Source organism: Dysidea avara, chromosome 10, assembly GCF_963678975.1.
Source record: "Dysidea avara chromosome 10, odDysAvar1.4, whole genome shotgun sequence".
In the NCBI taxonomy this organism is placed as follows: Eukaryota; Metazoa; Porifera; class Demospongiae; order Dictyoceratida; family Dysideidae; genus Dysidea; species Dysidea avara.
In genome coordinates, this window is record NC_089281.1 from 13,328,602 (window position 1) to 13,356,556 (window position 27,955).

General features: G+C 37.8%; 5 protein-coding genes across 7 annotated transcripts in view; 2 read left to right on the forward strand and 3 right to left on the reverse strand.

The window, feature by feature from the left end:
• Positions 1-692: 692 nt before the first annotated feature.
• Positions 693-6,309, reverse strand: LOC136269225 (ras-related protein Rab-13-like). Its single transcript, XM_066064729.1, has 7 exons — positions 6,091-6,309; positions 5,844-5,904; positions 3,018-3,156; positions 2,103-2,192; positions 1,342-1,407; positions 1,252-1,287; positions 693-907 (listed from the first exon to the last, which is right to left on the reverse strand). The coding sequence occupies exons 1-7, from the start codon at positions 6,230-6,232 to the stop codon at positions 803-805; spliced, it is 639 nt and encodes a 212-aa protein (XP_065920801.1). The 5' UTR covers positions 6,233-6,309; the 3' UTR covers positions 693-802.
• A 1,360-nt stretch (positions 6,310-7,669) lies between these two features.
• On the reverse strand, positions 7,670-22,627 carry LOC136269224 (ras-related protein Rab-13-like). Its single transcript, XM_066064728.1, has 8 exons — positions 22,488-22,627; positions 22,292-22,423; positions 22,135-22,195; positions 14,191-14,329; positions 13,863-13,964; positions 13,718-13,783; positions 13,631-13,666; positions 7,670-7,932 (listed from the first exon to the last, which is right to left on the reverse strand). Exons 2-8 carry the CDS (start codon positions 22,416-22,418, stop codon positions 7,825-7,827), a joined length of 639 nt encoding a protein of 212 aa, XP_065920800.1. The 5' UTR covers positions 22,419-22,423; positions 22,488-22,627; the 3' UTR covers positions 7,670-7,824.
• LOC136269221 (ras-related protein Rab-1B-like) lies at positions 22,576-25,258 on the forward strand. The gene is made up of 9 exons (XM_066064726.1): positions 22,576-22,673; positions 23,485-23,699; positions 23,838-23,898; positions 23,956-24,016; positions 24,068-24,145; positions 24,200-24,286; positions 24,345-24,413; positions 24,470-24,505; positions 25,031-25,258. Exons 2-9 carry the CDS (start codon positions 23,501-23,503, stop codon positions 25,106-25,108), a joined length of 669 nt encoding a protein of 222 aa, XP_065920798.1. The 5' UTR covers positions 22,576-22,673; positions 23,485-23,500; the 3' UTR covers positions 25,109-25,258.
• Positions 25,099-27,753, reverse strand: LOC136269204 (uncharacterized). Of its 3 annotated transcripts, none has more exons than XM_066064707.1 (7): positions 27,595-27,753; positions 27,270-27,506; positions 27,109-27,214; positions 26,688-26,929; positions 26,215-26,404; positions 26,038-26,159; positions 25,099-25,993 (listed from the first exon to the last, which is right to left on the reverse strand). In XM_066064707.1, exons 2-7 carry the CDS (start codon positions 27,464-27,466, stop codon positions 25,291-25,293), a joined length of 1,560 nt encoding a protein of 519 aa, XP_065920779.1. In that variant the 5' UTR covers positions 27,467-27,506; positions 27,595-27,753; the 3' UTR covers positions 25,099-25,290. The 3 variants fall into 3 exon arrangements, with proteins under 3 accessions (XP_065920779.1, XP_065920780.1, XP_065920781.1); XM_066064708.1 differs by having other exon boundaries at positions 27,564-27,746; XM_066064709.1 differs by having other exon boundaries at positions 27,607-27,742.
• The window catches only part of LOC136269187 (ral GTPase-activating protein subunit alpha-1-like), a 35,261-nt gene continuing 35,043 nt past the window's right edge, over positions 27,738-27,955 (forward strand). Inside the window, exon 1 of the mRNA XM_066064682.1 lies at positions 27,738-27,860. The gene's annotated coding sequence lies outside the window, so the exon portion shown is untranslated. The remainder of the gene's footprint in view (positions 27,861-27,955) is intronic.

A 27,955-nucleotide genomic window follows, 5' to 3' on the forward strand; every position in this document is an offset into this window, starting at 1 on the left:
ACCGGTACTCTTTTTTGCCGAGAATGATTCCAGGCTGACTAATATGAGAAGTACATACTACTGGTATCAGTTAGCAGCACAGAAAATGACACTTATGATTGCTTGAGTTTACAGAAAGCTTCAGCTACGTACATATAATAATAAGTATAGCTTGCTATTGCAGTGATTTGGAGCATTTTTGGATAAACAAAAAAATGACCCTACCCACATTGCCAGACTGCATTCAAAAGAAGCACATATAATAGCTACATTCACTCAGTGATCAGGTATTACTTCCAAACTTACTAAACCAGAGATAAACTTTTGTGATAAGCTTTAAAAACTTGTAAAAAAGTATCAGTGGTAGATTCGAGGGGAGTACAGGAAGTGCATGTGCCACCCTTCCTCCATAAAAATACAAAGATCTAACAGAGTAGTAGTCAGTCAAATACTCTAATAGAAAAGTCAACACATGTTACATTATTAATAATCCTCCACAGCTACTACAAGTATCAAAACTTGCACTTGCACCACTATATATCCCGTGGGAAAACTTTCAAATGAAATGCACATGGCTCTCGTTTGTATGTCATTTTACTCTTCTCCCCCCAGACACCAAACCCTGGATCCGCCTGCCTCTGTGTATAACTTTCAAGGGTGAAATGCATTTTGAATCATAAAATTATAAGTTCACCCTATGTTAATTAGCCAATTTTGTCCTTGGAAAATTATTCCCAGTCATATAAGATACAGCAGGATTGTAAGTGTATTTGCTACGTATTTGAAACTGATAGATAATAAATATACACAAAATATGTGAAATTTAGCAGGAACATGAAGATTCTTGTTTTGAGTCACTTTCATATGAATCCAACTTGTTTATGGATAATTGCGAATTGACCACTTCCTTGTCAAACTGATTCTGCATCTGAGAATGATGACATTCATAGGTGACCAATAAATACTTTAATAGTTGCATCATACTAGATATTACCAGTACTATAAGTAATTAATTATACACCATACAGTTCATGATGCATGAACTGAACACAACTAAAGTCAACAAACTAGGTGCATTCTATAAAATGTTTTTGAGAACTAATGCTTTGCAGGGAATATGCAGTTACGTGGTTATAGACTACTAAGTATTTTTGAAAACAAAATTGGCTCTGCTGTTTATGAAAGTATAGCTATAAAATAATATCATGTCATATACGTATTAGCATTAAAACCATTTGCTATCTACATCGTAACTGCTTGCTATGCACTTACATGCTTCAAGATGTTCTCTGTTAAAATAGAAAATGCCTGTAAAATAACACAGTTATTAATTATGGTATACACAATGCACATGTCACAGACCTCCGAAAGATTCTCTGCTGTAAGTGCACTTGTTTCTAGAAAATCCATCCCATAGTCTTTGGCAAGCTATAACCAGAGTGCAGTAAACACAGTGAAACCAAGAGAATACTCACTCTCTATGCATATGTTGGTGAACCACAGAGCTGGCCAGTCACAAAAATTTGTGAGAAAATCTAATGTGTGGATCATTTAGTCATTCAGTTACCAAGCTTTCCCGCTATCATGAACATAGTTTTATGGGTTTCAGCAAAATTTGACTCGAAAATTGTGTTGTAGCTACATGCATGGTGAATGTGATAGCTTTGTGTACAGCTGTCTGCAGATATATATATATATATATAGTATTCATATGTTCTTGTACCTCTGATTTGTTGCCAGATGGTTAGGAGTAGCATCCATTTAGTTGCCACTTGTGTGTGTAAGCCAGAGAGGGATGTGGAGACAATACTCCCATGGCCCTTTTACCTTATAATGAGGCTAATATTGTACATGTACAGTTTCCGCTACATGTTTTGTTTGGTAACATGTAGCTATGCATAGTACTTAATGAATCAAAAGTGAAAGGAAGGGGAGGGGAGGGAATCTGCTCTATTCTGATGCCCAATACTTTATCTGCCATTGATCACAGGCTACACATATGATTATTGTTATATCAGGTGGCACACTGGCATGCATGCAAGTGATGGTATTCTCAGTACTCATACATGCAAGAGTATAACCACAGCTATCAAGCCAACAAGGAGGTAGGCCACATACTATACCTGTTTCCCTTGATGCGTTGTAACTTTCCTGTTCTTACTAATATCAGCTTTATTAGCTATCAACATCATTTTTACATCAGAGATAGCATTCTGTATGTGAAAATATACTTTGTAGTAAAACACTTTTAACTATATGCCACCATTTGACTGTGTATAGTCACAGTATGGTTAGTTTTACACACAACACATATATAATCCGGTTATACACTTGATTTTCATTATATACTTACAAAAGCATGCAGATACATATGAATTAGCAAGGGTACTAACCTGCATGCATGCATGTGTATACGGTAGTTCACTGCAATTAAAGCTGAGGCATTTATATCTAGAAGTTACCAGTGTTTTGACCTTCTTGGATCACTCTCACTTTTATAACATGTAAATAACTGAAATCCCTTTTCACAATTGTGTGTTGTACTGTTAACAAAGCAAGGTCCATGTGAACGTTACGTGTGGGACAAGTTTAGCAAATCTGGCAAACTGAAAGCAGTGTATACACCAAAAAGAAATAACTAATTTCGCCAAATGTTTGTCACCCAAATTACTGTAGACATTCTGACTCACCAAACATTTGTTGCTTACTGTGTTGTATTTCACAAAAATTTCAAAGCTTTATGTATATGTTTTATATTTACTTCTTTTGTGTCAGTAGCTATAAGATTCCTTACAAGTATAGCTATATGAATGTAGCCACCAACAGTTGCTAAGACCTGCAATTTTAAATTCCATTCATACTCTCTTAATATGTATTATGTGAATCACCACCTCACCAGCAATGTAAAACATCACTTCTTTGAAATGTGTTTACACATGAAGCCGTATATCACATACTCAGAAATCATTTTTACACATACTCAGAAATGACTTTTACTCGAATATTGCTTTATAACATACATAAAAGTATACGGTTACCTCTTGTATCATACGTAACCAGTTGGCAGTGTTTTCAAAACTCTTTTCATTGGTGATGTCATAGACTAATAAAATACCTTGAGCTTTTCTGTAATATTGTGCTGTGAGAGCCTTGAACCTCTCCTGACCAGCTGTGTCCCTTTAAAAACAGCAATAGCAATATAATCTGCCAATAATTACCAATAATGCTGAAATTTGTCCAATAAACTGATTTCCGATTATTTACTGATTAATCAGTGAATCAATATGATGACTGAGTTCTACACACATGCCTATATATAGAGCTATTATAGCTACCTGGTATTGACACTTATAATTTATCTGAGGGAGTTATCACCCTCCACATCAGGGAGTTGAGGTTGATGAATGACAGAAGTATATTAGTCAATTCTAAGAAAGTGTATTAGTCAGTTCTATGAAAGTGTTAGTTCAAAGGACAACACTTCATAAATGCATAACAGTATCATTGGGGTGTAATATGATATAATTATGAGTATCTGATAAGCAGATTAAGGCAATAAACACCTATTTGAACAATTACTTAGCATTGCTCTAGCTGTTACCGGTATGTTATATAGTGATTTAAAAGAATCTGATTATTCAGGGTCAGCAAAGCACTCAAGACTATAATAGCTAGCATGAAAATGCCTCTCACATTGCAAAACAAACACACAGACAAAATTGCAGGTATGTATACACAAATTACATCATGTAGTGAAAAGATGAAGTCATAAAATTGACTAGTAACACTGAAGATTTAACTTACTCTTGCAGGGTCTATAGTTCTAAAATGCAAAACGAGTTTGACTAGTATTGTGCATACATTACGATGTCTCTTTGAGTGCATAGCAGTGATGCATACAAGTCTTATTAGTGTAGCTATGCAGCCAATGATATCAACCATGCAGGTATCATTTTTTAACCATGACATTGGAACAATATAGCTATACTGTATAGCTACATGTGGAGTTTCACCATCACACCTAGTGTTAAAAATGCTGCTTTCTGCTGGGACTGAGGAGCATGCATATGTATTAAGGCAGCCAAGATTCTATGCTAGTACTGAAACTACATGAGGGTTAGTTCAAGACAACTGCATGAGCTGCATAACATGTCTTGGGCTATATTTTAGCACAAAAGCTATATCCAAATACTTGCCATGAAACAAGTACGTACACTGTAAATTCAAATGGGTACAAATGACCCAAATTTTTGGGTTGTTTTACCTGCAATTCAAACGACCGATTTTTTGGTAGTAATGGCCCAAGGATGTACTTGGTTATTTTAACTTTGTAAGATATAGTCATATTACCCAGATGCCCTAAAGTCTCTTCAATCTCTAGCCAAGTGTTTGAAATAACCTTGCCATCAAATTAACTCACGTCACAAAATAATTATTTGTTTATTTACATTAATTAACAAGTCAGTCATCATTAGTAATAACATACATTAATCTATCTATGACACATATTCACAATAATTGTTACATACTGCATCTTAATACTTTAAACATACCTGATCTTATAGAGTTTTCAAATTGTATATAAAACCTATGTTCTCCATGTTCACTTTTGATTGTGGGATGTAACACAAATGTTACAACGGCCAGTGTACTGTAAATTTAACCATGTAGCTGGTCATCTAATCTGTGCCATAGTAGACTTGACTATACACACTGAAATTACCCAAAAAAGTTATTTCAACATCCTAAGTGAACAGTTATATTGACCTACCCTAGTTATTTTGACTGAATTAGTCCAAAAGCCAACCCTAGTTATCACCACTTTTAGATGGTCATTTTAACAAAAAAGTTTGTAGTTTAAATTTACCCATGGAGGTTGAATTGATCCTTTTGAATTTACTGTGTACAGGAATTAAGTGTTGGTGAATAATATAGATCCCTGTTTGCATGACAGCAGATCAATAAGGCATAACACATGATCAAGGAGCTGGATTTGTAATAAATATACTAATGTCCATTTATTTCCACATGGGGTACTTTGAGATGATCAGTCACTCTCTAGGGTTCCTATGGATACAAATACATGAAATGAACAAGGAGAAAACATCCTGACTGCCTGGCAGACTCCTGTAGTGACATGCAAGGGCTAAAGATTACTCCCGAGATAGAACGATGGAGCCAGAGGTTATTGAAAGAAGCTGATTTTTACCAGACACTGCTGCGACTTTGGATCACCCGAGTAACTGAAGACTGTTTCTTGGAATTTGTTTAATCCATTGCAAGTATATTGCCACTGTAAAGGATTAACCATTTTCATTGTAAGATTTAAGTGCTGTACTGGTGTTTTTGTATTGACATTTCCATATTTGGCCACCTGCTCCATTGGTAAACAATATGATTCACTGCTGATATGATGTCATGAACTAGTAAGAGTGGCTCCACCACAGTGTGATAAGTTAGTTATCACTGGGTGATAGCTAGACTTCATGTATGAGTACTGAATTTAACGAAAAACAAAATAGTACAAGACTTCATGCATGAGTACCGAATTTAAGGAAAAACAAAATAGTACAAGTAGCTAACTTATCACCACTAAGTTATCACTGGGTGATAGCTAACTTATAACACAGTAGTATAGAACCGCTCTGCATGGGTAGTTATCACCCAGCGTGGCACTTTGACACTCCCACACACTGGAATTAATTCTATTTAGTACACACAAGGGTGCTGGGTGAGAATTTGAGCTTGGTTTCAGGTGAATTTGCAGTAAAGTATGTCTGTCTTTTAAATTAAAAGTATTCAATATACCGCCAGTAGTGGCTACATACTTCTTGAGTAATACAGTAAACTGATTTTGGCCTTACCAAACTTGTAACTTTATTTTCTTTCCTTTTATTTCCAGTACTTTTATCTTGAAATCAATTCCTATAACAGAAATACACACACTATATATGTAAAAAACATAGCTGACTTAATGGGCAGGAGCCCATTATTTAATAGCTACTAGCTATAGCTATACAAACAGTTCAGCCAGATTTCTGGGTTGATACCTATCTATAAAACTATAGCTAAAAAAATTAGCTATCTGGTATAATAGGGTGACTCGCTAACCAACTGTAGCGATGTGAGCGTCGTTCATTTCATCACTGATGAATCTACACAACATACTCGTTTTACCCACTCCACTATCACCACACAGTAACACTTTGAAGAGGTAGTCATAGCTAGTTGATACGGTCGCCGAAACTGACATGTTTAATTAATCCTGGCTGTGACGCTGTATCAACACTGGCTGACAGGGATGCGCGTGAAGCTTCGTATACGTTTATTCAGTAGTATCCGGACCGAGATCCGGACTTCAAAAAAGTCGTGCACTGCGAGACTAATAATAGTACATGCTATCATAGATAATATTATCTATAATGCTATATATACTACAGTGGAATCTCTACGAATTAAGGACACAATAAAAAACCTCCAATGGACCATAAAATTTTGGTCCCAATAGCTAGGTGAAAATTCATATTACAGCAAAATTGGCCAAAAATTCTGGCAGGTCCCCAAATACCCGTATACTAAGAGGTTCCTCGACTTTATATAACTTACATGTAGTGCATAAACTTCACATGGCTTCTGATATCAGCCAGTTGGTTTCAAATAGCTAGCTAATACCTATATGTCTCAATTACTATTAAAAGGCTGTAGTCTACACTGAAACATATACTGCAATACCAATGCAGTTATGTCAATAAACTTTATTGCCATTCACCATCATCATCTGAACACCTGCATCAAGCAGTCACTTAATTGGCTCTATATAGGGATTGCATACATGGGTGGCAACCTTGAAATACCACATATCCTGTGTCTCTAATGTACTTAATGAGTTGAAACGGAATGCAGGCATGTGTGCATGTGGGTGTTATACAACAGCTGTCATGAATCACAACATATAATCAGCCTCCAATACATGCAATGGTGCTATATTATGGTAGGTTAAATAACAGGGGGGAGACATAATGATATGGCATGTTATAGAATATTTGGTATTGATAAGTGGTGCATATAACTACCTCATTAATAATGATCATCCCAGCATAATATATTTAATTTGTGAATAAAGCTGTACACCCTATATTAGTATATGAATCTTTCTCAACTGCATTTTGGTCAGTCGTCTATCTTATCACAAGCCAGCAAGTACTGCATGGCTCGTAAGGAGATATTTTTAAATTGACTATTTATAGCATGGTAAATAAAGTAGTATTAGTGGTCTTGAAAAAGTGGACAGTGTCCAAGCAATCATTTCAACGATGACGTTTTAAATTGCATGCCAATTACATTCTGGCCACTAACCATGGTTTGTCCCAACTTACTGGATAACAAGAATTGTTTGAAGAGCATGTAATGCCCATGCAAATAGTTTTAACTTGTATTGAATTCTTCCTGCAATACCTAGAACACGCTTTATCATGTGATTATTCCAATATAACAGTCACAGCTAAACCAGATCAGGCAATGGGCAAATACTCAAACCAGACACTTTACATTTCTAAATGCTGTAACCATAGTTGACACAAACTTTTTAAATATGCAATTATAAATCCAAATAAATAAAAGATCCATCTTAAACTCCCTACACATCCAATTTTCATGAATAACAAATATTCCGCTTTTAAATTTGGAATACTAAAATTTAAATACTAATCTAACGTATCAGTGAAATGTGTACACAAGTATATGGTACCAGAAGAAATGCAGAAAATAGCTTGTCACTCAAAATTAATACAATAACAAAAAAAATATCATGAAACAGAGTAGATGATGAAATTTGTGCATTGAAGTTCAGCAGAAGCATCCTGATTGTTCCTGAGGCTGCTGTTGTTGTTGTAAAGTCAGTTTTTCATTATTTATCTGAGAGGCGACCACATCTCTGTTAAACCGACTCTCCATCTACATAAAACATACACACATCACAAAGTGATAGCTCCACTACAACCTGCATGATCATATTACAAACAAGAACACAAATATTTTCACAGATATTTCATAGTTCTCCCTTTTAAATATGGTAAGTACCAGTGAACTTTTCATATTAAGCCAGCAAAACCACAAAGGTTCTCTATATTACAAAAATAATTATACAACCAAGTACTAAAGATAATATGAAATGAGGTTAAAATTACATCATTAATAATGAAATAAATAAATAATAAATAATGTTTGAGAAAACTACGAGGCATAGAGACATGAACTAAGCGGGGATAGATCAGAGTTTTTGATAAGTATTTCGACTCTGAGCCAATCTGGCCCAACCCAGACATTTACTGCTCCACCAGTAGTATACCACTGGGCCAATCAGCTTATGTTTGATGTGTAGTAGTCACAAAGCTGAACTAGTGCTGAGAAAATTGGAGCAAAAGTCACGACTTGTGTGGGCCATTTTGTGTTCACACTGGGCCAATGGAGCGCCATATTGCCTTATCAAATATCCTGGGATAGATTTGCCTGTGAATGAAGGCACAACCGTATAATAAGTACGCTTGTTTGTGCTGATGACTTTACCGTACATGTAATTCTATATAACGCCCAGCGCCACACCCTTGCTTAATTACAGATTGCACGAAGGAGAAGATCAGTAAACGTCTGCGGAGTGATTGCAGCAGAGCCAGAGGCCACCTTACACGTAAACAACAAGTATGTAAAATGTTTGTAACTGTGTATTTTGTATGCAGGATATGTGCTCCAGGCGTCATACAGTGAACAACCAGCTGATGACCAGTTGGGATACCAGTACTAGCCGATGCGCTCGTAAACAACCAGCTGGGACAACAAGGTAATGAGTAATGTAATACTTGTACCGGTAGTTGTATTATACATCTTCATCCTTCATTTGGCTTGCTAGCGGCTGGAATTATTTTCCACGTGGCCGGCTTAACTACTAGCTACTCTACTGTGAGTCTGTAGTACACAAGAAGATGCAGTGCTGCGTATACAACGATGTGTAACTATCTCCTGTACGTTGTGCACGGCTGTATGCATAATATTATAGACTGTGATCACTGTGCCAATGCCACACCACTGATATACTGGCATATCACCAGTGGCCTCTAGTTACAACAGAGTCTGTTGTGCCATATTGGCTTGATTGGGATCAATTGCTAATGGGCCTTACCCAAAACTATGCAAAGCCATACAAGTGCCGTATACTACCCGTTTTGTGAACGCTATACTTTTGTTTCATTTTCACATTGCATCCGTGATATTTTAACTGGGGGTGTAGTTTGTACAGGAGCCTATAGGAGAATGGTAAGTTCAGTCTATAGAAGTAGCCCTAGCTTTATGAGACATAAGTATGTTGTTTTATTGTTTAAAATATGGCGTTCTAAGATGGCAAAACCCAGGAATGATGCCACAAAGCAGGCTCATTTTGCTGCGTGCGCTAATTAGAAACTTCCATAGATTTGTTTAATGTACTGTAAATTGACAGTCTGCCATTAGGACAGGCAATGTAAAAGCATGTAGGCTAATTGAAACTATACTGAATGCTAGATTGAATGTGATAACCTGTCCTTTGTGCTGACTCTATTTAGCGCACGTTATTAAAAAACCCAACTTCTAATCTTTATTCCTGGGTTTTGCCATCTTAGACTGCAGTATTTATAACGGCAAAACAACATACTTATGTCTCACAAAGCTAGAGCTACTCTTATACGTTCAACTCACCATTCTCCAATAGGCTCCTGTAGAAACTACACTCCCAGCTAAAATATCACGGACATGACGAGGAAATGAAACGAAAGTATAGCATTCATAAAACAGATAGTATACGGCACTTATATGGCTTTGCGTAGTTTTGGATAAGGCCCATTGTGCCTTCACCACATCCCGTGTTCTGCATAGCTGCTGGGTCATCTTCAGAGACACGTCACACCTATATACTTTCAATATAGCTAACTTAACTTGATTTTTGTGTAGGTTGTGTCTTAGTATTGTGGTTTCCTGATGCCAATTAAACTCCCTTGCTTGTGTACGTATGCATATGTATCATTTCCACCGGTACACACACACTGTTCTGAGTGCTGGCTATGGCACTGTTTATACTTGCCCAATGGGTAGGTTGCAACATTGGTGTATGTACTTGGCTGTATGTGACGCGGTCCTAGATAAACTAAAAAAAATAAAAATAATAAATAAAAGCTTTCTCACAAGAGTTTCATTATTCAAGACATACACATGGTAGTGTGTAAGAAAGCTTGTGTACCACACCAATGTGAATATTTATTCAGCGGAGTTGTCTGCCAGGTAGGGCAGTACAACAAACTAAATTTGAGTGAAATCACCTCAAGATACAGTGTATCATTTTTTTGCATTGTTTTACTTTTTTTGTGGTTGCATATTTCACAAAAAATTCTATAAACAGGAATGTCGTCTTGAAATTTTGGCACACATAGGAGGAGGGGTTTAAAGATGCACTTATGATTACCAAGTTTGGTCCAATCAATAAACAGTTATGGGTAGTAAAAAGGATGATCTGTTGTTAAGTTAGGATTAACTGCTTAATTAAAGGAGTGAGTTGAAAATCGGTTTGCATACAGAGTAGCCATTGTAAAAGAGTCTTTGTGATTATGACTAAAAGCCATTGAGTTATAATAAATATAAATTAAGCAGACAAGTTAATTGAGAAATAATATGGTCAAGCATTTAGCAAAGAAACTCAAAATATAAGTTGACTATATTCATTCTGTCATTCTTGTAGAAACAAAAGGTCTGAAAAGCAGGCTTGCTTGGGAGCTTGTTTTTATAACAAAGTGATCCAAGAAAGAATATGTAGTTCACAGTGTACCCCACCCCTACTGATTGTATGTTTTATGTACCACAAATCAACACCTTGCACTGTCACCGAGAAGAAATGGGACACAAAGAAGGACAAAGGTAAGTTCATGATGCATGCATTTTACGTACTGCGGTATGCCAAAAGGCATATGTTGGGCTGAAGTGACATCTAACAGTGAAAAAATTATGTCTGTAGCCTTAGTCATTCTTGAGTTACGCTTGTCTAAAGGCATCAGGCAGGCAATAGAAAATTATGTCAAATGATATATATTTAAGTTCCATAGCAACTTATCGAAAGCATTTTTGATTACTCTAAAAACACTTTTGGGCTAAAAGCTATTGTGAAGCTATAGTTTCTGGTCAATTTTTTTATCGAGAAAGTACAAATCTCCGTGATCCCTAATATACTGTATTGCAAAATCAATGTATTGGAGCCATTGGAGATGTAAAGGTGCAACAAATGCTCTAATAGAACAGTCACCTCCTAATAGAACACACAGTAAACCAAATTGGTAGAAAGAAAGGTAGCGGCTTCCCTACACGTTTGTAATGGAAAATGTCCATATTTTCAGTAATAACTGGACTGATCTTCTCATAATGAACTTCCATTTGTAACGCTGTGTAACAGGCTGAAGAAATAATGGTCACCTTCAGACCAGGCCTTTATCAAGTAGAAGAAAAAATTAGTTGGATTAAGGATAAAAAGAATACAAGTAGTGAAACAAGAGAAAAGCTAAAAAGTAGTGAAACAAGAGAGGTTGTCTATACCTGCAGATACACTATAAATGTCCATTAGTATATCTGCAGATATAGACAACCTCTCTTGTTTCAAGCTTCTCTTGATTCACTACTTTTTTCTTTTAATCCTTAATCCAACTTAAAATTCGTAGTTTTTTCTTCTACTTTTTCTTATATAACATAGTTATGAGTTGACTACTGAACTCGTGCATACCGCATCAAGGCCAGGCATGCCAAAAAAATTAATTTCGTGTCTGAATGTGCACCCAACAATCAAAATGATGTGGCCTCATTTTCAGCTATGTTCCACTCGTTACACAGCGTTATAAGCAAAGAACAGTCTGAGAAGTGTCTCTGCAGTCAATCAACTTGCTACAGAAAATAAAGGCATTTAGCGTGATAGCTGGTCAACACAGCCACAGGGGAGCCATACTATTGCAAATCAACACCTGTTGTCAGCAAAAAGAGCTGGGACACAAAAGTTAAATCCATGATGCGCTTATTATACATACTGTGGTTGGCAAAAAGGCATGTCTTGGGACAAAGTGACATTGAATAGTGAAGAAATCAAGCCCACAGCCTTATCCATTGTCGAGTCATCCTTGGCTGGAGGCATCAGTCAGTCAGCCAGTCAGTCAGTCAGTCAGTCAGTCAGTCAGTCAGTCAGACAGACAGGCAGACAGAAAACTCGGCTAAAATAGAAAATTGTTGGAATGAAGACGTTTTTGGGCTCGATCATGCCTAACCAATACTGCCAAGCTGTCGTTAGGCCTGTGCCTAATATGCCGGCATAATTTTGAGAATAATAGGTCACCAATTTCGTGAGAATAATTCGGAATAATAGGATGGTTACAGGCATAATTTTAGAATTATCGGACGTCCACGGGAATAATCGTCGGAATTAAGGGGCGTGCCTCTTCTTGATTAGCTAGCTAGAAGAAGGAAGTAAGCTACTAAGAATGATAGCCGATAGCTGGCATTATTATACGAGTGCTGGCTGAAAGAGGTCGAAGAGCCTCTAAATAATCAATATACTCTAATAAAACGCTTAAATACTCTAATAGAGCAGTCAGATCGTTTCATGTTAACAATCTGCAGATAGCATCAGGGATTTAACTGCATGATTATCTGCAATTCTGAAACTTGTACATCTCATACCAGTGTATTTCTTTAAGTCTTTCTACAAACATATTGATATCATTATCTACTGAACTTAGCATATAGTTATAGCTTTAATACACTGATAACTGAAAAACTATTCCTGATAGCCATTTTAAGCCTGTGTAATGGCTATAACAATTATGTGTAAGGTGGAATGCTTCAATTTTGGCTAGCTATTAATTAATTCTGACAAAACTACTTATATCAGCATCTTGAGAACTAAGCGACTATAGATAAAGAAACTAAATGAGCATTATTATGGAATAATAGGCTAGGTACAAGAATAAAAAAAGAATAATAGGAGAAATTTTTGGGAAATTTTGGAAAGAATAATAGGTAAAATTTTGGGCACATTAGGCTCAGGCCTAGCTGTCGTGAAGGAAAAGTAAGGCTGGTTTCTGGGTGACATTTTTGGACAAAAAAGCCCAAACCTCCATGATCTCATATGATACAGGTGGCTGTAATAGAGAAGCACTTTAATGGTTATAAATCATTTATAAATAGGTAGTTAACATTAAGAGGCTTGTAGACAAAGGGTAAGCTAGTTATGTTGCTAATGGCCGTTGAGTAGTTTTAAGCGATGAAGCCAGATTGATTATATAGTATTCATTGAAGTATGATAATTGCCAGTTTATTTAAATGGAGACAACCAAGACTTGCCTATGGATTCCTTGTATTGTAACAAAATTTCAAGGCAAATGTACAATGTGTTATGGTGGTTTTTGTAAGTGTACAAAAAGAAAGAAAGGGGTGAGAGAGAGAGAGAGAGAGAGAGAGAGAGAAAGAGAGAGAGAAAAGAAGGAAATTAGGACAAACTTCACACTACCAGAAGTCTTGATCACCGATACCACAATTTTTCTCAACACACACAAACCACTGAATTGTTCAAGGGGTGGGACAATGTATAACCACTTACATCTTGTAAGATACTTTCTGTTAAACTGGAGAATGCCTGTGAGTGGGATAGCATCTCTGATAACAATTCACCTGGAAGTTGACTAACCTCTGAAATGTTCTCTGCTGTAAATGCACTTGTTTCAAAAAATTGTACTCCATTTTCTTTAGCAAGCTAGAATATAATAAAGTAGCAAGTATTTATTGCAGTGTAGTGCATGCGTGCATGTGTGTGTGTGTTGTGCCATACAAACTTGCATTCCTTGACGTGTGGAAACTTGTCTTTTCTCAGGTGTGTCTGAGACAGCATCTAACTTGTTAGCTATCAAAACCTTCTTCACATCAGAAACAGCATTCTATATGCGAGTAAAGCAATTGTTAATCTCATACACTTCACATGTGAGCATATGTGCTGCTATACACAACAGCGCACACACACACACACACACACACACACACACACACACACACACACACACACACACACACACACACACACACACACACACACACACACACACACACACACACACACACACACACACACACACACACACACACACACACACACCACACGCACACCTCTTCTATACTTCTCAACCATTTGGAGGTATTTGTAAATGTCCTTTGATCAGTGAGGTCATAGACCAACAGAATTCCCTGAGCTCTTCTATAGTACTGTGATGTGAGTGTTTCAAATCTCTCCTGACCTGCTGTGTCCCTAGTTTGAAATAATACAATCACAGCATCAATGGATGGAACTCATTGCAAACGTGCAGAAATAATTGATATTTGGCTATTTTGAAAACTTTCAAGTTTTAAGACACAGTAGTGTGACAAGCATACAACGTGCTTTGCAATGTACCATCAGAAACCACACACACACAAATACCACAGTCCATAGTTTGTGGGATAGTTGAAAGCGTTTAGCTAGAATCATTCAAGGATGATCTTAAGCACACTTTCTCAGAAATGCAATACACATTATGACTAATTGATCTGAAATGAGACTTGACTGCAAAAATGGAGGCTGAGTGCTTACATCACACAGTGACTCTGGCATGTCAGTTTTACTTGCTGCATATTTTCTATGAGTTACTAAGCAATCACAGAGTTATACACACTACCAACTATGACAGTCACAGAAGGAACAAAAAAAGTGTGTACAATCAGGAAAGCAGACATGTGGAGCTGTACTAGTTCTGCTCAACGCATGGATGTCAAGGCAACAAGTATCCTGGTTGTGAATGGCAACTGAAGGTATCCAAACATCAATCATGAGTTTTAAGCATACTTACAAAATGTTATACAGCAATGCTTTTCTAAAGAAGCAATTGTGGGTTTCACTAGTTTTTAGTGGTAGTACCATTTCTAGCCATACAACCCCATTTAAGGACACTTAAAATAGTAAGCTAATGCACTACTGACCTTGAGATTGAAACGTGCTGCATAGAAAAATGATCCCCTCATCACAAAAACGATTAGTCAGTGATGCCTAGCTATTTAACTTTATACAATACTCTACAGGGGTGTAGCTAGCTTTCAGGATTGCCTGGTCTGACTGTCCCCATGCAAACTATTTAGCAAGAAACATGAGCCCATCTCTGTGGACTCTTTATTACACATTTGCTTTCAAAAAACTGTTTAAAAGTGCACTACTGATATACATGTACCTAGCTAGCTACTATGATACACTGCTGTTTGTGCAGCTTATTAGACTGAGATACTACTGCATGAATAATATAGAAGCTAAAACTCTGATAGACTAACTTCCATTATCGGACTTCTTTTTCACTCCTCCAGCGCTTTATAAGCATCATAATACTTCATCAGTGGCAACTCCAGCGCCAGCATCGACTCCTTTTTCACTCTTCTGCCTTCTCTACTTGCACCGAGGACTCGACTTGCACTCACTAAGCGCTTTTGTATAACAAGCTTTAGACAATGCCGCAGATCCTCTTGAGTCCTGCCTCCAGTAAGATGGGCACCACAACCATAGATAGTATATTCTACATACCCGTAGAATATACGATCTATGCCACAACTGACTAGGAATTGGCTGTTGTCCGTCTCATCAGTCTACACCATTAGACATCTAACTACTTTATATCTGAGTAGTGCTGTCCACTGAGTGGTTTGACTCTCGACCTGCACTCAAATCTTAAAATGTTATCACGTGATGCTGAGCATTACATAGAAAATTACTAAATTGACGGATGAGGAATCTTGACAAACTCAAGTATACGTGATTTTTTGATGATACTATTATGGAAAGTATTACAAGACACTCCAAAAAGATAGCGAGTGTGCATTTTTGGTGTGTATTAATTACAGGCATGCCTGGGCAGGTGCCGCTATCATCAGGCTTGCTACCTGGGCACCAGCAATGATTGCCCGGGCCTGTGCAGGCCCGGGTGTAGCTACGCCCTTGATACTCTATTCTCCTAGCCTTACTTAGTAATATATTAGAGTCTATGCTATACTCAAACCCACAATGTAAAACTTTAAGCACCTCAAAATATCATACAGTACGGTAATACTGTATATTAGGGATCATGGAGGTTTGGGTTTGTCTGGCTAAAAATGTCACCCAAAAACCAGCTTCAAAACACCATTCTGGTACCTTGGCAGTATTGGTTAGGTACCTTCAGTACAACTCTAAATACTTCCAATAGATTGCTAGAAAACTTAATTTTTTTTAATTTCAATTTAATTTCTACTAACTACCTTCCTGATGCCTTCAGACAAGCATAACTCAATAACAGCTAAGGCTATGGGCTTGATTTTCACTGTTCGATGTTGTTTTAGCCTGACAGATACCTTTTGGCATACTGCAGTACGCACAATGCATGCATCATGGACTTACCTTTGTCCTCCTTTCTTTTTGTTGACAGTCCAAGGTGTCGATTCGTGGTATACGTAGCGCAATGGCTTTCCTACATTTGTAAACAGAAATCGTCTGTATTTTCCATGGTGACTGGATTGATTGCAGAGGTACTTCTCCTACCGTTCTTCATTACTGAAGACACTTTTGGGCTTGGGTTATACCTAACCAATATTGCCAAGGCACCGTGAAGGTATTGTGAGGCTGGTTTTAGAGTGATACATTTCGGCCAGAAAGCCTAAACCTTCATGATCCCTACTATAGTACGATAAGGCACTGAAAAACAATGTACTTTAACAATTTGCATCAATACGCTTTCAGAATAATTCGCATTCACTATGTTCACACGTGTCATTGCAATGTGAATTACATTTTGTCATAATCACTTCAGGTTATAACTACTGGCCTTATGTAATGTGCAAAGCCAAAATACAGTTGGTGAAAAGGGTCGAAAACAATGCATTTCATGCTGCTAATTTGCTGCTTCTTTATACAGTGGAACCTCAGTTATCCGAACCCCTTGGGACCAGGGGTGGTCCATAAGTCTGAAGAGTCTGTATCTCTGAAACTGTGTATAAATAACATTATCAAGATTTTAAAAAATATCAGTATTTTCAACTACCCTAATAGAACAGTCACTGCTCTAATAGAGCAGTCATTTCCGTAATTCAGTTAACCGAGAATCCGGATAAGTTGGGTCCGGATAACTGAGGTTCCACTGTAGGTGGTTATATTTGTCAGAGAAGTCGGGTTTTGCAAAGAGTATAGTTAGAAAACAAACTGCACAGTGCATCAAAAGCAACAGCGGTGCATATGCAGCTTATAGAAAGGCTATAACTGCTGTTGTCACCGTTCTCAACCAGTGGAAACCATGCAGCATGCTTCAATGTAAGGAATGGTGGAAAGATGTGATGAATGGAAAAGTAGTACCAGCAAAACTTGTGTATGTCCCAGAAAACTTTTACTGTCACATGCAACAAGCTTATATTACAAGGGAAGTTACCCAATTAAGACTGCTTCTGTGAAGCAACGAGTAACTGTTGCTATTTGGAAACTGGCTACTAATACTGACTATAGAACCCTTTCAGAGCTGTTAATATCGGAAGGTTGACTCTGTGTGAAGTTGTTAAAGCAAATTGTGCTACATTCAATGCCAAAATACGTTAAAGTTCCACAAGGAGATAGGTTGAAAGAGATTGTTGAAGTATTGGAGACTTGCAGGGGTTTTACTCAGGCTGCAGGAGCAACCGATGGCACCTGTATTCCAATTATTCTGCCTCAACTTAAATCCTGTAGATTATTGTAACCAGAAAGGTTATTATTCCATAATAATGCAGAGTCTAATAGATTTTCGTGGCATTTCTATGGATGCATATGTTGGATAGCCAGGTAAAGTACATGACGCATGTGTTTTCAGAAAAGCAGGCAAGATACTTTGTTTCCTGACTGGAAAAGAACTATTTCTGGCATGCAGATACATTTGAATTATTAATATTATTAATGCCTTATTTAGGTGCCCTTGGTTATTCTCGGTGACCCAACTTATCCTTCCTTGCCATGGCTGATGAAACTGTACCCAGTGAACCCGCACACTACTGCAGAGCAACTACTAGAGCTTGTATGGCTGTAGAAAGTGCATTTGGAAGACTCCAGGGGCATTGGAGGTGCCTACAGAAGCAGATACTGTAGATGTGTAAGTTGACCATGCAGTAGGAACTACAGGAGTGCTCCACAATATACGTTAAGCAATCAGTGACCCCAGACAGAAGCAGAATTGGTACGGGTAGCAGTGTTCAATATATATAAGGTGTCTTGTCAAAATGACAGGCCAACATGCAACATGGTTGGCCAATGCTACATAATAGTAACAGTTTACATACACAGTGTATTTTTAAATGCTTTTATAGGTCATGTCAGACCATTTTTAATTTGGTCAGTCAAAGTGGCTTTTGGGCCAGAAAATGACAGGTGACAGGCTGAGCTACGTGTCACCTGGTCTATCTTCACACACTCGATCTGATGATGCACAAAACAACTCTATAACAGCTGATAACTGTAGCTATGTAATTATTAACCTTGTTCTGAGTGCTGTAAAACCCTCCACATAAGTTAGGTCTGGATCCTCATTATCCAGTGTATAAGTATGGTATTTACCATCTATCTCGCTTTCCTCCGTCAATACCATACTTGCTGAACTCTGTAGAAGTGTCACAGGAGCTGAGGATGGCTGTGTACCCAATATTGCATCAAGTTGGTCAAAGTAAGGCCAGCTCTCATGATTATTTCCCGTACCATTATTATGGTCCTTCACCTGTACTAATGCTGATAGCTATTAACGAATTGATAACCATACCATCACCATCCTATAATTCTGGGTAAGGTTTTTTTTATCCATATCCAACATTGCTGCCACATCCTTTCAAATCACTTTTTACCCATTGATCCTTTCAAATATATCGTGATTCCTGTAGCCTTTATCCTACTAAGTGCGCTTCTTCGAAACTATTGTTTCTTGAGCAGCTGAAAATCCTCTCTGATGCAGAACTACTTGCATAAATGTAAAGATATTTTTGTGCAAACTTTGACTGTGTAGTGTGTAGGGAGGACTACTTGGTGAACCTTCCACCATTCAAGTGGATCTAGCTCTGAATCCAGTAGTGGCAATCTTTCATACTCTTCTAGCAATCAGTAAAATCCTCAAGTGGCCCAAAAACTGCTTGCATTGATTCAAGGACACCCAAGTGGTACGAGGTGGGCATTTTTATGATCAGTAGCTAACACTTGCCTTATACAGGCTTCCTGCTCGAGATTTCTCCCAGTCATGCTGAGTTGAGAGTTACACAATCTGTAACTACAGAGTGTTGAGGTAAGCCAAGATCTGATTGCGTCTTAGTCAAATCACGTTTTTTCTTCCAGCTATGTGAGAATGTGGACACAAGCTTCCTACACAGCCCAACAGTACACTGAACTCTTGAATCATCTAACCACTGCAAGGTGTAAGCAGTGACCAAAACAAGGAAAGCGCATCCACATATAAGTCTACTTCTAGCAGCACATGTGATGTGACTGATATTATCTGTTGCTATGCAGATCTGCCGATCCATTTCCAGCTTCCATTGGGTCAGTGTCTCAGTTATAACCTCACAAAGGCTTTCGGCAGTGTGATCTTTTGGCACAAATAGTGTTTGTAGACATTTTGTTCGTAGAATCCAATTCTCATCAATGAAGTGAATGGAGTAACTTAAGTAAGGCTCCATAGTAGAGCTTGACTACACGTCTATGGTTGCTGCAAAATAGTTCCAAGAGTTGTTATGAAGTGTCAAAATCCATCTTTTTCTGTTACGTAGATAGGAAACATTTCTTTCAAAATACAATATGTTAGGGAGTCCATAATTTCATGCCATTGTCGTGAGGTCCTCTGAGCTTTATTGAACAATTCTGGGATAGATGGCTGGGCTTGGGCAGATGAACATGCACGTGTACTCTTGTCTTTTCCTTTGCATTCGCCTTTTGTACCTGGAGTACTTCCGTGTGCTGTGTGGGATGATGATTTCGCAAATGCAAGAGTAGATTAGAAGTGTTTCCACTGCTAGCCCACACATTACTGTGGCATCAACAGCAAACAGCTATGTCGCTATCTATCACTCTCCCTTCACCATTGTCATGTTTTTCGTCCGAAGTAGTCCTATACCGGCAAAATGGCTTTCTTCTTTGGTACTAAAGCACTAACAGACTCGGTAGAATTGGCCATTTTTATCACGAAAAATGTGCTGACACGTGATCTTGAGCATGCACGGTATGTTGGTATTGCAATTAGTAATCGGTGGGCTACAGGTATCAAAAATTACTAAATACACCACTATACTGCCAAACTCTAGTTACCCACAAACCTTTCACGTGTCCTCGATGTGTTACATAACTAGTCTCAAAGCTGGCTTCAAACCACCTATAGATGTGGATTGCCTGAAAGCAAATTCAATACAGATGTCGGTTAATATGCATTCAGTGTGAACACAACTGATGTGAATCAATTTTGCATTATTTTCATAGTGTGAACAAGCCTTATGTTTTGGAAATGATCTGACAAATACTGTTGTGTGGTTGGACATACTCAATAGTACTGTACAAGACATTAACCAGAAATGGTCAGAAAATGGCAGATGCCTTATTACAATTTCAGGCTCTGAAATAACCACTGTGAGGCTTATTTGCTATGAAGCAATAAAGAACAGTGAGTGGCTTTTCGTAACAGTTGCCTTGGCCGCCATACTGATTGCATTGAATGGTAATTCAACTAACACTTGCAGCAATTCGGACCAACTGGCAAAGAGTTACCGATTAGTTTCTTAAGGTATGTAACAAAGTTTTGTGCTTCTTGAAATATATATTCACGGCAAGTTTTGAGCCCTGTAGTTTTGTAAACCCCAAGGTGAAATCGTAAGTAAAATGGCACAAATTACATAACCATATGAAGAACACTTAAAAAATTACAGCACTTTGTTACAGTTATACACAAATTATAGTGTTTTAAGTAAAGAGAGACTTCCAGTAGATTAGGTGAAATACTGTATGCTGTGTTGTACTACTACTTGTCATATACACGTGTAAATAGGTGCTACATTTACAAATAACTTAATGCCATGGCTTCATGTGAAGTTAAAACAAACTATAATGACTAGGTCATACATACACCTACTAAGTGAACATCACTATACTCTTACAAGCACAACACTTCCTGGTAATAAGGAAGATACAATACCACAAAAATTCCATTCAAAAAACACAAAGGACAGTCCCACATAATCTTAACTGCATTTACTGCTTATGAATTCTATTATTTGTTATACAGGTACAGGCAAAACTAATTTTTTTATTTCACTATGCAAATATGCACTGTTTATCATTGGGCTAATCATTAGTATAAATATTTAGAGCAGCAAAACAAACAAAAACCATCACTAATAAGTTTTAGTTCTGAAATATTGCAAAATATGGTCAAGAGTTGATAAATCAGTAAAAACAATTCAACAGACTACTGTATCTTTTATTTAATACATCATCCTCCTTCAACCATTCACATAATTTTATAATGATAAATTTGTCTGATCTTCTGATCTAAACATTACCTATGATCTAAACTATCTATCTAAAGAGTTTCTCAAACATGTGAATATTTAGCACTAAACATGTGTGATTCTTTATAGCTGGCAAAATTGCCAGATAGGTTTTGCACACACACACAGAGAAAAACCGGCTGACTCAAGACTATGAAAGCAGATAAACTATATACACGTTCAAAGCATAACACACTCACATGTAATTAGACTGACAGTGTGACATATTGGTTGGTATTTACTGTCTATTCATGATGACATTATAATAACAATGATCAAACCCTTTGTATTTAATCATTACATTACATCAATTCATCAGAACAAATCAATGACTACTGCTACAAGACCTACAAGAGAAACCACGTCCTGTAGACTATATCTACTCCCTTGTTCCTAATCCTTGGACAATTGTTCGACAGTTGTATGGCTTTTTGTGTAGTCTTAATAGAATGAAAAGCATTGTGTTAGCTCCTCTCACAGGAGGAAACACACACTACCTAGTTACAAGGTGCTATTACACTGGCTCACCAAATTTGAAGTCTTATTTTCTTTCCCTTCACTTCCAGTGTCTTTAATTTGAAGTCAATTCCTGTGCAAAGTTAGTTTATTATCGCTAGTACTGAGAATAGGTTTTATCCGGCCCAGTCCGGCGACATGCATATATGCCCCCCAGTCCAGAACTCACCGATTGTGGCGATGTGCGACTTGCGAACTTCATTATCGACAAATTGACATAACAAGCAAGTCTTTCCGACACCACTGTCACCACAAAGTAGCACCTTAAACAGATAATCGTAATTTTTTGATGACATTTCAGCTACAAAACGAAAACATCGTAGTTAATAAAACCCGACATCATCGTATACACGATCATTCCTAACCTCTTTCCTGTACGCAATGTATACAGCACAATCAGCAGCACGTTATACTAAACTAATCTGTTAGAATGCACTCTAACTCGCAAAATTCACACCATCTATGAAGGTGAGCTATTATTAGAACTACAGGTCACGTGCTCGTAGTTTTTATAGGCGTTATACGAGTTTGAAGTTTGCACTGTGTGATGGGTGAGGTGGTTGTGTATTGGTAGTGTAAGCTGTAATGTGTTTACAGTGTACTGTGACACGTGCGTTGTGTTAAGAAAGTTTTCGTGTCACGTGATCTGGATGTATTATCTGGGCTCGCAAACCATAGATTTATAAACCCCAGGTACCTGGGTTTTACAAATCATGGCAAACCCTCCATGGTAAGGTAGATATTCTTCCTATCATTTCTTACACTCCTGGATTGTACAACTGATAATAAATACATGCATGTCTAATCTATGATACATGGTGCTTTGACATGAAATAAGTGACTTATGATAGGATAAATTGGTTTATCAAAGCAATAAATTGTTCATTTTTCTATCTGGAATACAGTATAACTGGTGAGATAACAGCATGTGTATCCTCAGTGATAACTGTACGTGTGGTTAGCAATAACCATTAATTCACCATCAACTGTTTTTAAAAATGATTAGGTGTGCTGCCAACCTACTATTCTTTTTTTCGAGGAATGCATAATATTCCACTATTTCAACAACAGCAAAAAATGGGTCTGACTGCCCATTATGAGGGTATTGTTTGATGCTATGCTGTCACACTTGTCAGATTTGGATGTTGTGCTGCCACTTCACAACTGAAAGAAACAATGCCATTAAAATTTCAGCTGTTCATTTTGCTTGTACATAAAATCTGACCTAGTCTTCTGAATTGGCTGTTAACGTAAGTAACTCAGCCAGCTAACGCATCTAGTCAGTATAGTGATAATCCATTACAGAGAGGCTAAACTGTACTGTATATCACATCGACATCTAATTCCTGCTTTTTTGTGTAGTCACTGACATGTTGTAATGGAGTCTACCAATCAGTATGACTCGCTGCGGTCCTATCCTGGTCAGTCATTGTCACAGGCTACAAAGAAGAAGACCAGGGACAGTGTACCTACATATAAGGTGTTGATGATTGGCAATGTGGACGTTGGGAAAACTTGTCTACTCACAAGACTGTGTGAGGACAGGTTTCCTCGAGAGAAAAAAGAATACACTTTAGGTATGGTGTTGATTTATGTGTTGAGAAATATATGTGATGTAATTAACTTTTAGGTGAATGTGTCCTTACTGTAAAAGTGTTTGGTTATTAAATTCTTTTTAAGTGGCTCATGATAAATGTCCTATTTTTTGCTCTCAGGTTTTGACATGGCAGAGAAGGTTGTTGAAATTGATAATGAGCCAGTAAGATTGCAGCTATGGTGAGTGACATCATTTGTCTTGTTACTTCTAATTATCGCACACTCTTAATTTTCAAGGGACACAACTGGCACTGAGTCATATGATTCCATAACAACTCAGTATTATCGAGGTGGAGCTGTAAGTATCTTTAGTTTATCTTGATATATTGACTTTAATTTGTGGACATAGGGAATTATTCTGGTTTACGATACAACCAGCATGGCGTCTTTCCAAGGACTAATACGCTGGTACAACTACATCACAATTGTATGTATTTTTTTGCTTATTTTATTGTTTTGTGGGTGACTATAATTCAAACAGCATGCAGCTCCAGATGTTAGCCTCATGTTGCTAGGCACTAAAATCGATCTCGACAACAAGGAAGTACAAACCCACGAAGGAAAACAAGTAACGAAATTTAATTTTTAATCGTGATATTCAAGTGATGACTTTTTTACTGTTCCAGTTCTCAGAAACACATGAAATTCCACTCTTTTTTGAAGTCAGTGCAAAGACAGGACAGGGAGTGAGACAGGTTTGGAGAAACAACTTTGTTTAGCTCATAAATTCAATCCCTAATGTATCATGTAGTGTTTTGAAGCTTTTCTGAAGGATGTACACAAAAAGGTAAGCATCATACTGTAGAGCCAAAGTGGACACTTGTATGTGTTACCTATGATTTGAGACTTTAGATGTCCTGTTGTGTGTAAACTGGAATACACTGTTTATATATATATTAAGAAGTTGATAAGTTTTTTTTGGAATCTAGGTACATGTTTGTTACTATTGTGCTGGTCGAATCAGAAATTTTATGAGCAAAGTCTGAATTTCAATGGTTTTACAGTTTGAATTTTAGAGTCCAGGCAGATTTTGAATAAAATTACCAAAACCGTCTTATTGATGTGATATCCCAACCCATAAACTGTGTGCCAGACAGTACACTGAGAGAATTAGTGCTGTCAACTTGTGGATAGTAGCATAGTTAGTGTAGTGTGGACAGATGGTACTTCTGAGCAAATATTACCTGCTATACAGTTTAGTGGCAATATATATACAAGGTTACCCTTCAAGAGGGGATCCATAATGTCTGTTACCAAGAGTCCCTCTTATTATGGACTCTTGCTGTTACTAAGTCACTTTCCTTAATTGCAGGCAAATCAACGTAAAGAAAATGAGAACATTAAACTGCACCCACCCCCAAACCGCCCTGCAAAATCTGGTTGCTGTTGAAGCACAATACAATATACAAAACAATTAAGCTGTGTACATTTACGACATTACCATACAATTAAATTTTATTTTAAATTTGTATGCCTTGTAATTATTTTTTGTCTTTTGTGTGTGCAAATTTTATTATATCATTTACAAAAAACAACAAAAGTAGATACAAGTTATACAATAATGGCAGAAGATCAGTGTTTACTTGAGGTGTATCTGTTCATCATGGCACACTTGCTGGAGATACGATAAGGACTTGTCGTTTTTGTCACCCCCACTGCTTCACTGGAGTTTGACCCGGCAGCGACAGTGGTGTTACGGAGGACTCCCATTGCAACAGCAGCACTAGGAGGTACCAGAAACTGCTGTGGTTGTGGGTGGGCAGGCTTTGGGTGGTATTCTACTGATGAAGATCCTGTATTTGACCTCTGCTGCCAGTGAGAATGTGAATGGTTGGTCATTTGTGCTCGGCCAATCTGCAGATAAGCCATCCGATTGGCTAGTCCACTGATTGAATCTCTCATGGTTTGTGTAATATGCTGGGCTAACGGATGAAGACGAACTCTGCTACCATCGATGCGCACGATACAAGCATTCAACAAGTCACGTGCCATATTCAGGTTACCCTCTTTTGCAATCTCATTTGCTTGGTCAATAGTTTCTGCAGCTTGTACTCGGAGCAGCTGCAGCTGAACTTGATCATTACTGGCAGCAAGAACAGGTTGTGTACATGCCTTGTCTTGTATCACAAACGCCGCCACGACACTTTGCCTTGGTAAACACTCAACCACATCAAAGTATTGAATGTGACACGATAGGATGTTAACTTGAGCTACATCAGCAATATCAATGTTCTTTGGCACTGTGGCTTTTATCAAGATGCATTTCTCCTCTTCACTAAAATTAATACATTCCATGATAGTTGTGTTATAATTTCTTACCAGTAGATATCAGGGATGGTGACATGATATTGCTGGTTCTGACTGGCTGTAGTGACTTTGTATGGTGTCAAAGGGTGATACAACATAACATCATCAGCCGCCATAAAACTTAACTGGATATTCTACACAACACGGGATATTAATTATACTCAACTTGTGCACCAGTACAAGTTCAACCTGTGCAGAAACACTGAGTAGTCCACCAAGGCAATCACAGAAGCTGTCTGGTATGCAGTCAACATTGTTGATGTAGTAGAATAGCCCTGACCCAGCATCAGCGATAGCTCTCAACATGTTGGCATCATGTTCACTGCCATAACCAAACGTGAACACACATGTCTGTCGTCCGATCTGTCCCAGCATTGACCTAATAAGTAAATAAAACACCATCACTAAATCTTGCTGATGGTATTTAAGGAGTTAGATACAATAGATGACAAAGTATACATTACAAACCACATTTCCCTGATTGAGGTGATTACTCAAATAACATTACTCAGCATAGCACACCATATTAGCTTAGGGAAATTTTGGTGAATAAGCCAAACAAGCTCATTTTGGTTGATCACAAATACATCAAACCTTGAGTGATATTCAGGAAAGTCATTTAATATAACTTCTTTTCTTTAACATTCTGACTGTTTGCTTACCTTGTGGCTCTTTCAATGGTTGGAGTGTCAGTGATGCCAATGTTGGCCTTCCCATCAGTGAATAGTAAGACACTCTCCACTAAACTGGCCTCAGCTGATGGGACATTATAGAATTCTTGTAGTGCAGCCAAAAGACCACCACTGAGATTGGTTTGTCCTCGATCCTTCATTCTATCGATGGCTTTCTCAGCATGACTCTTGCCAGCAACATCCATGTTTGCTAAGGGAAACTCCACCTTCACCTAACACAGTAATATTGAAATCGAAAATGTACATCACAAATGTATATATCTTAGTTCAATTGGGTGCACTTATTCCTGGCTACAAAGCAGGTGGTGCAACATCCTGGCTGGTTGGTTGTCATGGACAATAATATAGGCTACATTTACAGAATATTGCCTCAATGTGTACTGGTCTATACCTCATGGTCAAAGCTGATCAAACTCAGACGATCATCAGCTCTCAATTGATGCACCATAAACTTCAGTGTCTCCTTTAGCAATGGAAGATGTTCCTTCATGCTTCCACTAGTAAATACACATACAAATAAAACTGAATTACACTAAATCTGGTGACCTATACCTTCGGTCAATTGCCGCACATATCGTGATTGGTGCCCGACGTTCTTCACTGGCTAGGGGAGCTGCTGTCACTGTAGCTAACACAGTGACGTCAGTTTGTGCGGGAGTGATGCGTTCATAGTCTGTAAAGACCTCCAAGTGAAGCGCCTCCTGCTGGGAAGCCTCTCGGTCGGTTTTCGGCTTATCACCACCTCCCATGTCAAACTTCTTGGTAAATATCTCACTTACAAGATATAACCTATAATATACATATCTGTGTGGATGTTTCAGTTTCACTAACACGTGACAGTCTTACAAACAGCACAAACACGGCAATTTTAGTTTACCGAAATTGTTACCAAAGTGTCCCAACGCTTAACCTCTGCACAATGAATACTCTCGTACAGTTGATGGTGTATTTATTACAGGGGATAAATCGTCTTCTACGCTGTTACGGTACGTCACCCTTGTTTTTTGAAGGCGCTTATTTATTCACAATAGGTGCGCGTCATGGCGCTAATGTGCTGTTTAGGCGACAGTTATGGCGCTAGGTAGCACAGTAATGCCAGCCCTCAGATGACCCGCTGACAACAATTATTCGTTACTTTGTTAGGTAAGTAAACAATTATAATGTAAAGCTGAATTGTTATTGCTAGGGGATAGGGGTGGCATTAGATAGAATTGATATTTAAAAGTCGCCCTGTTTTT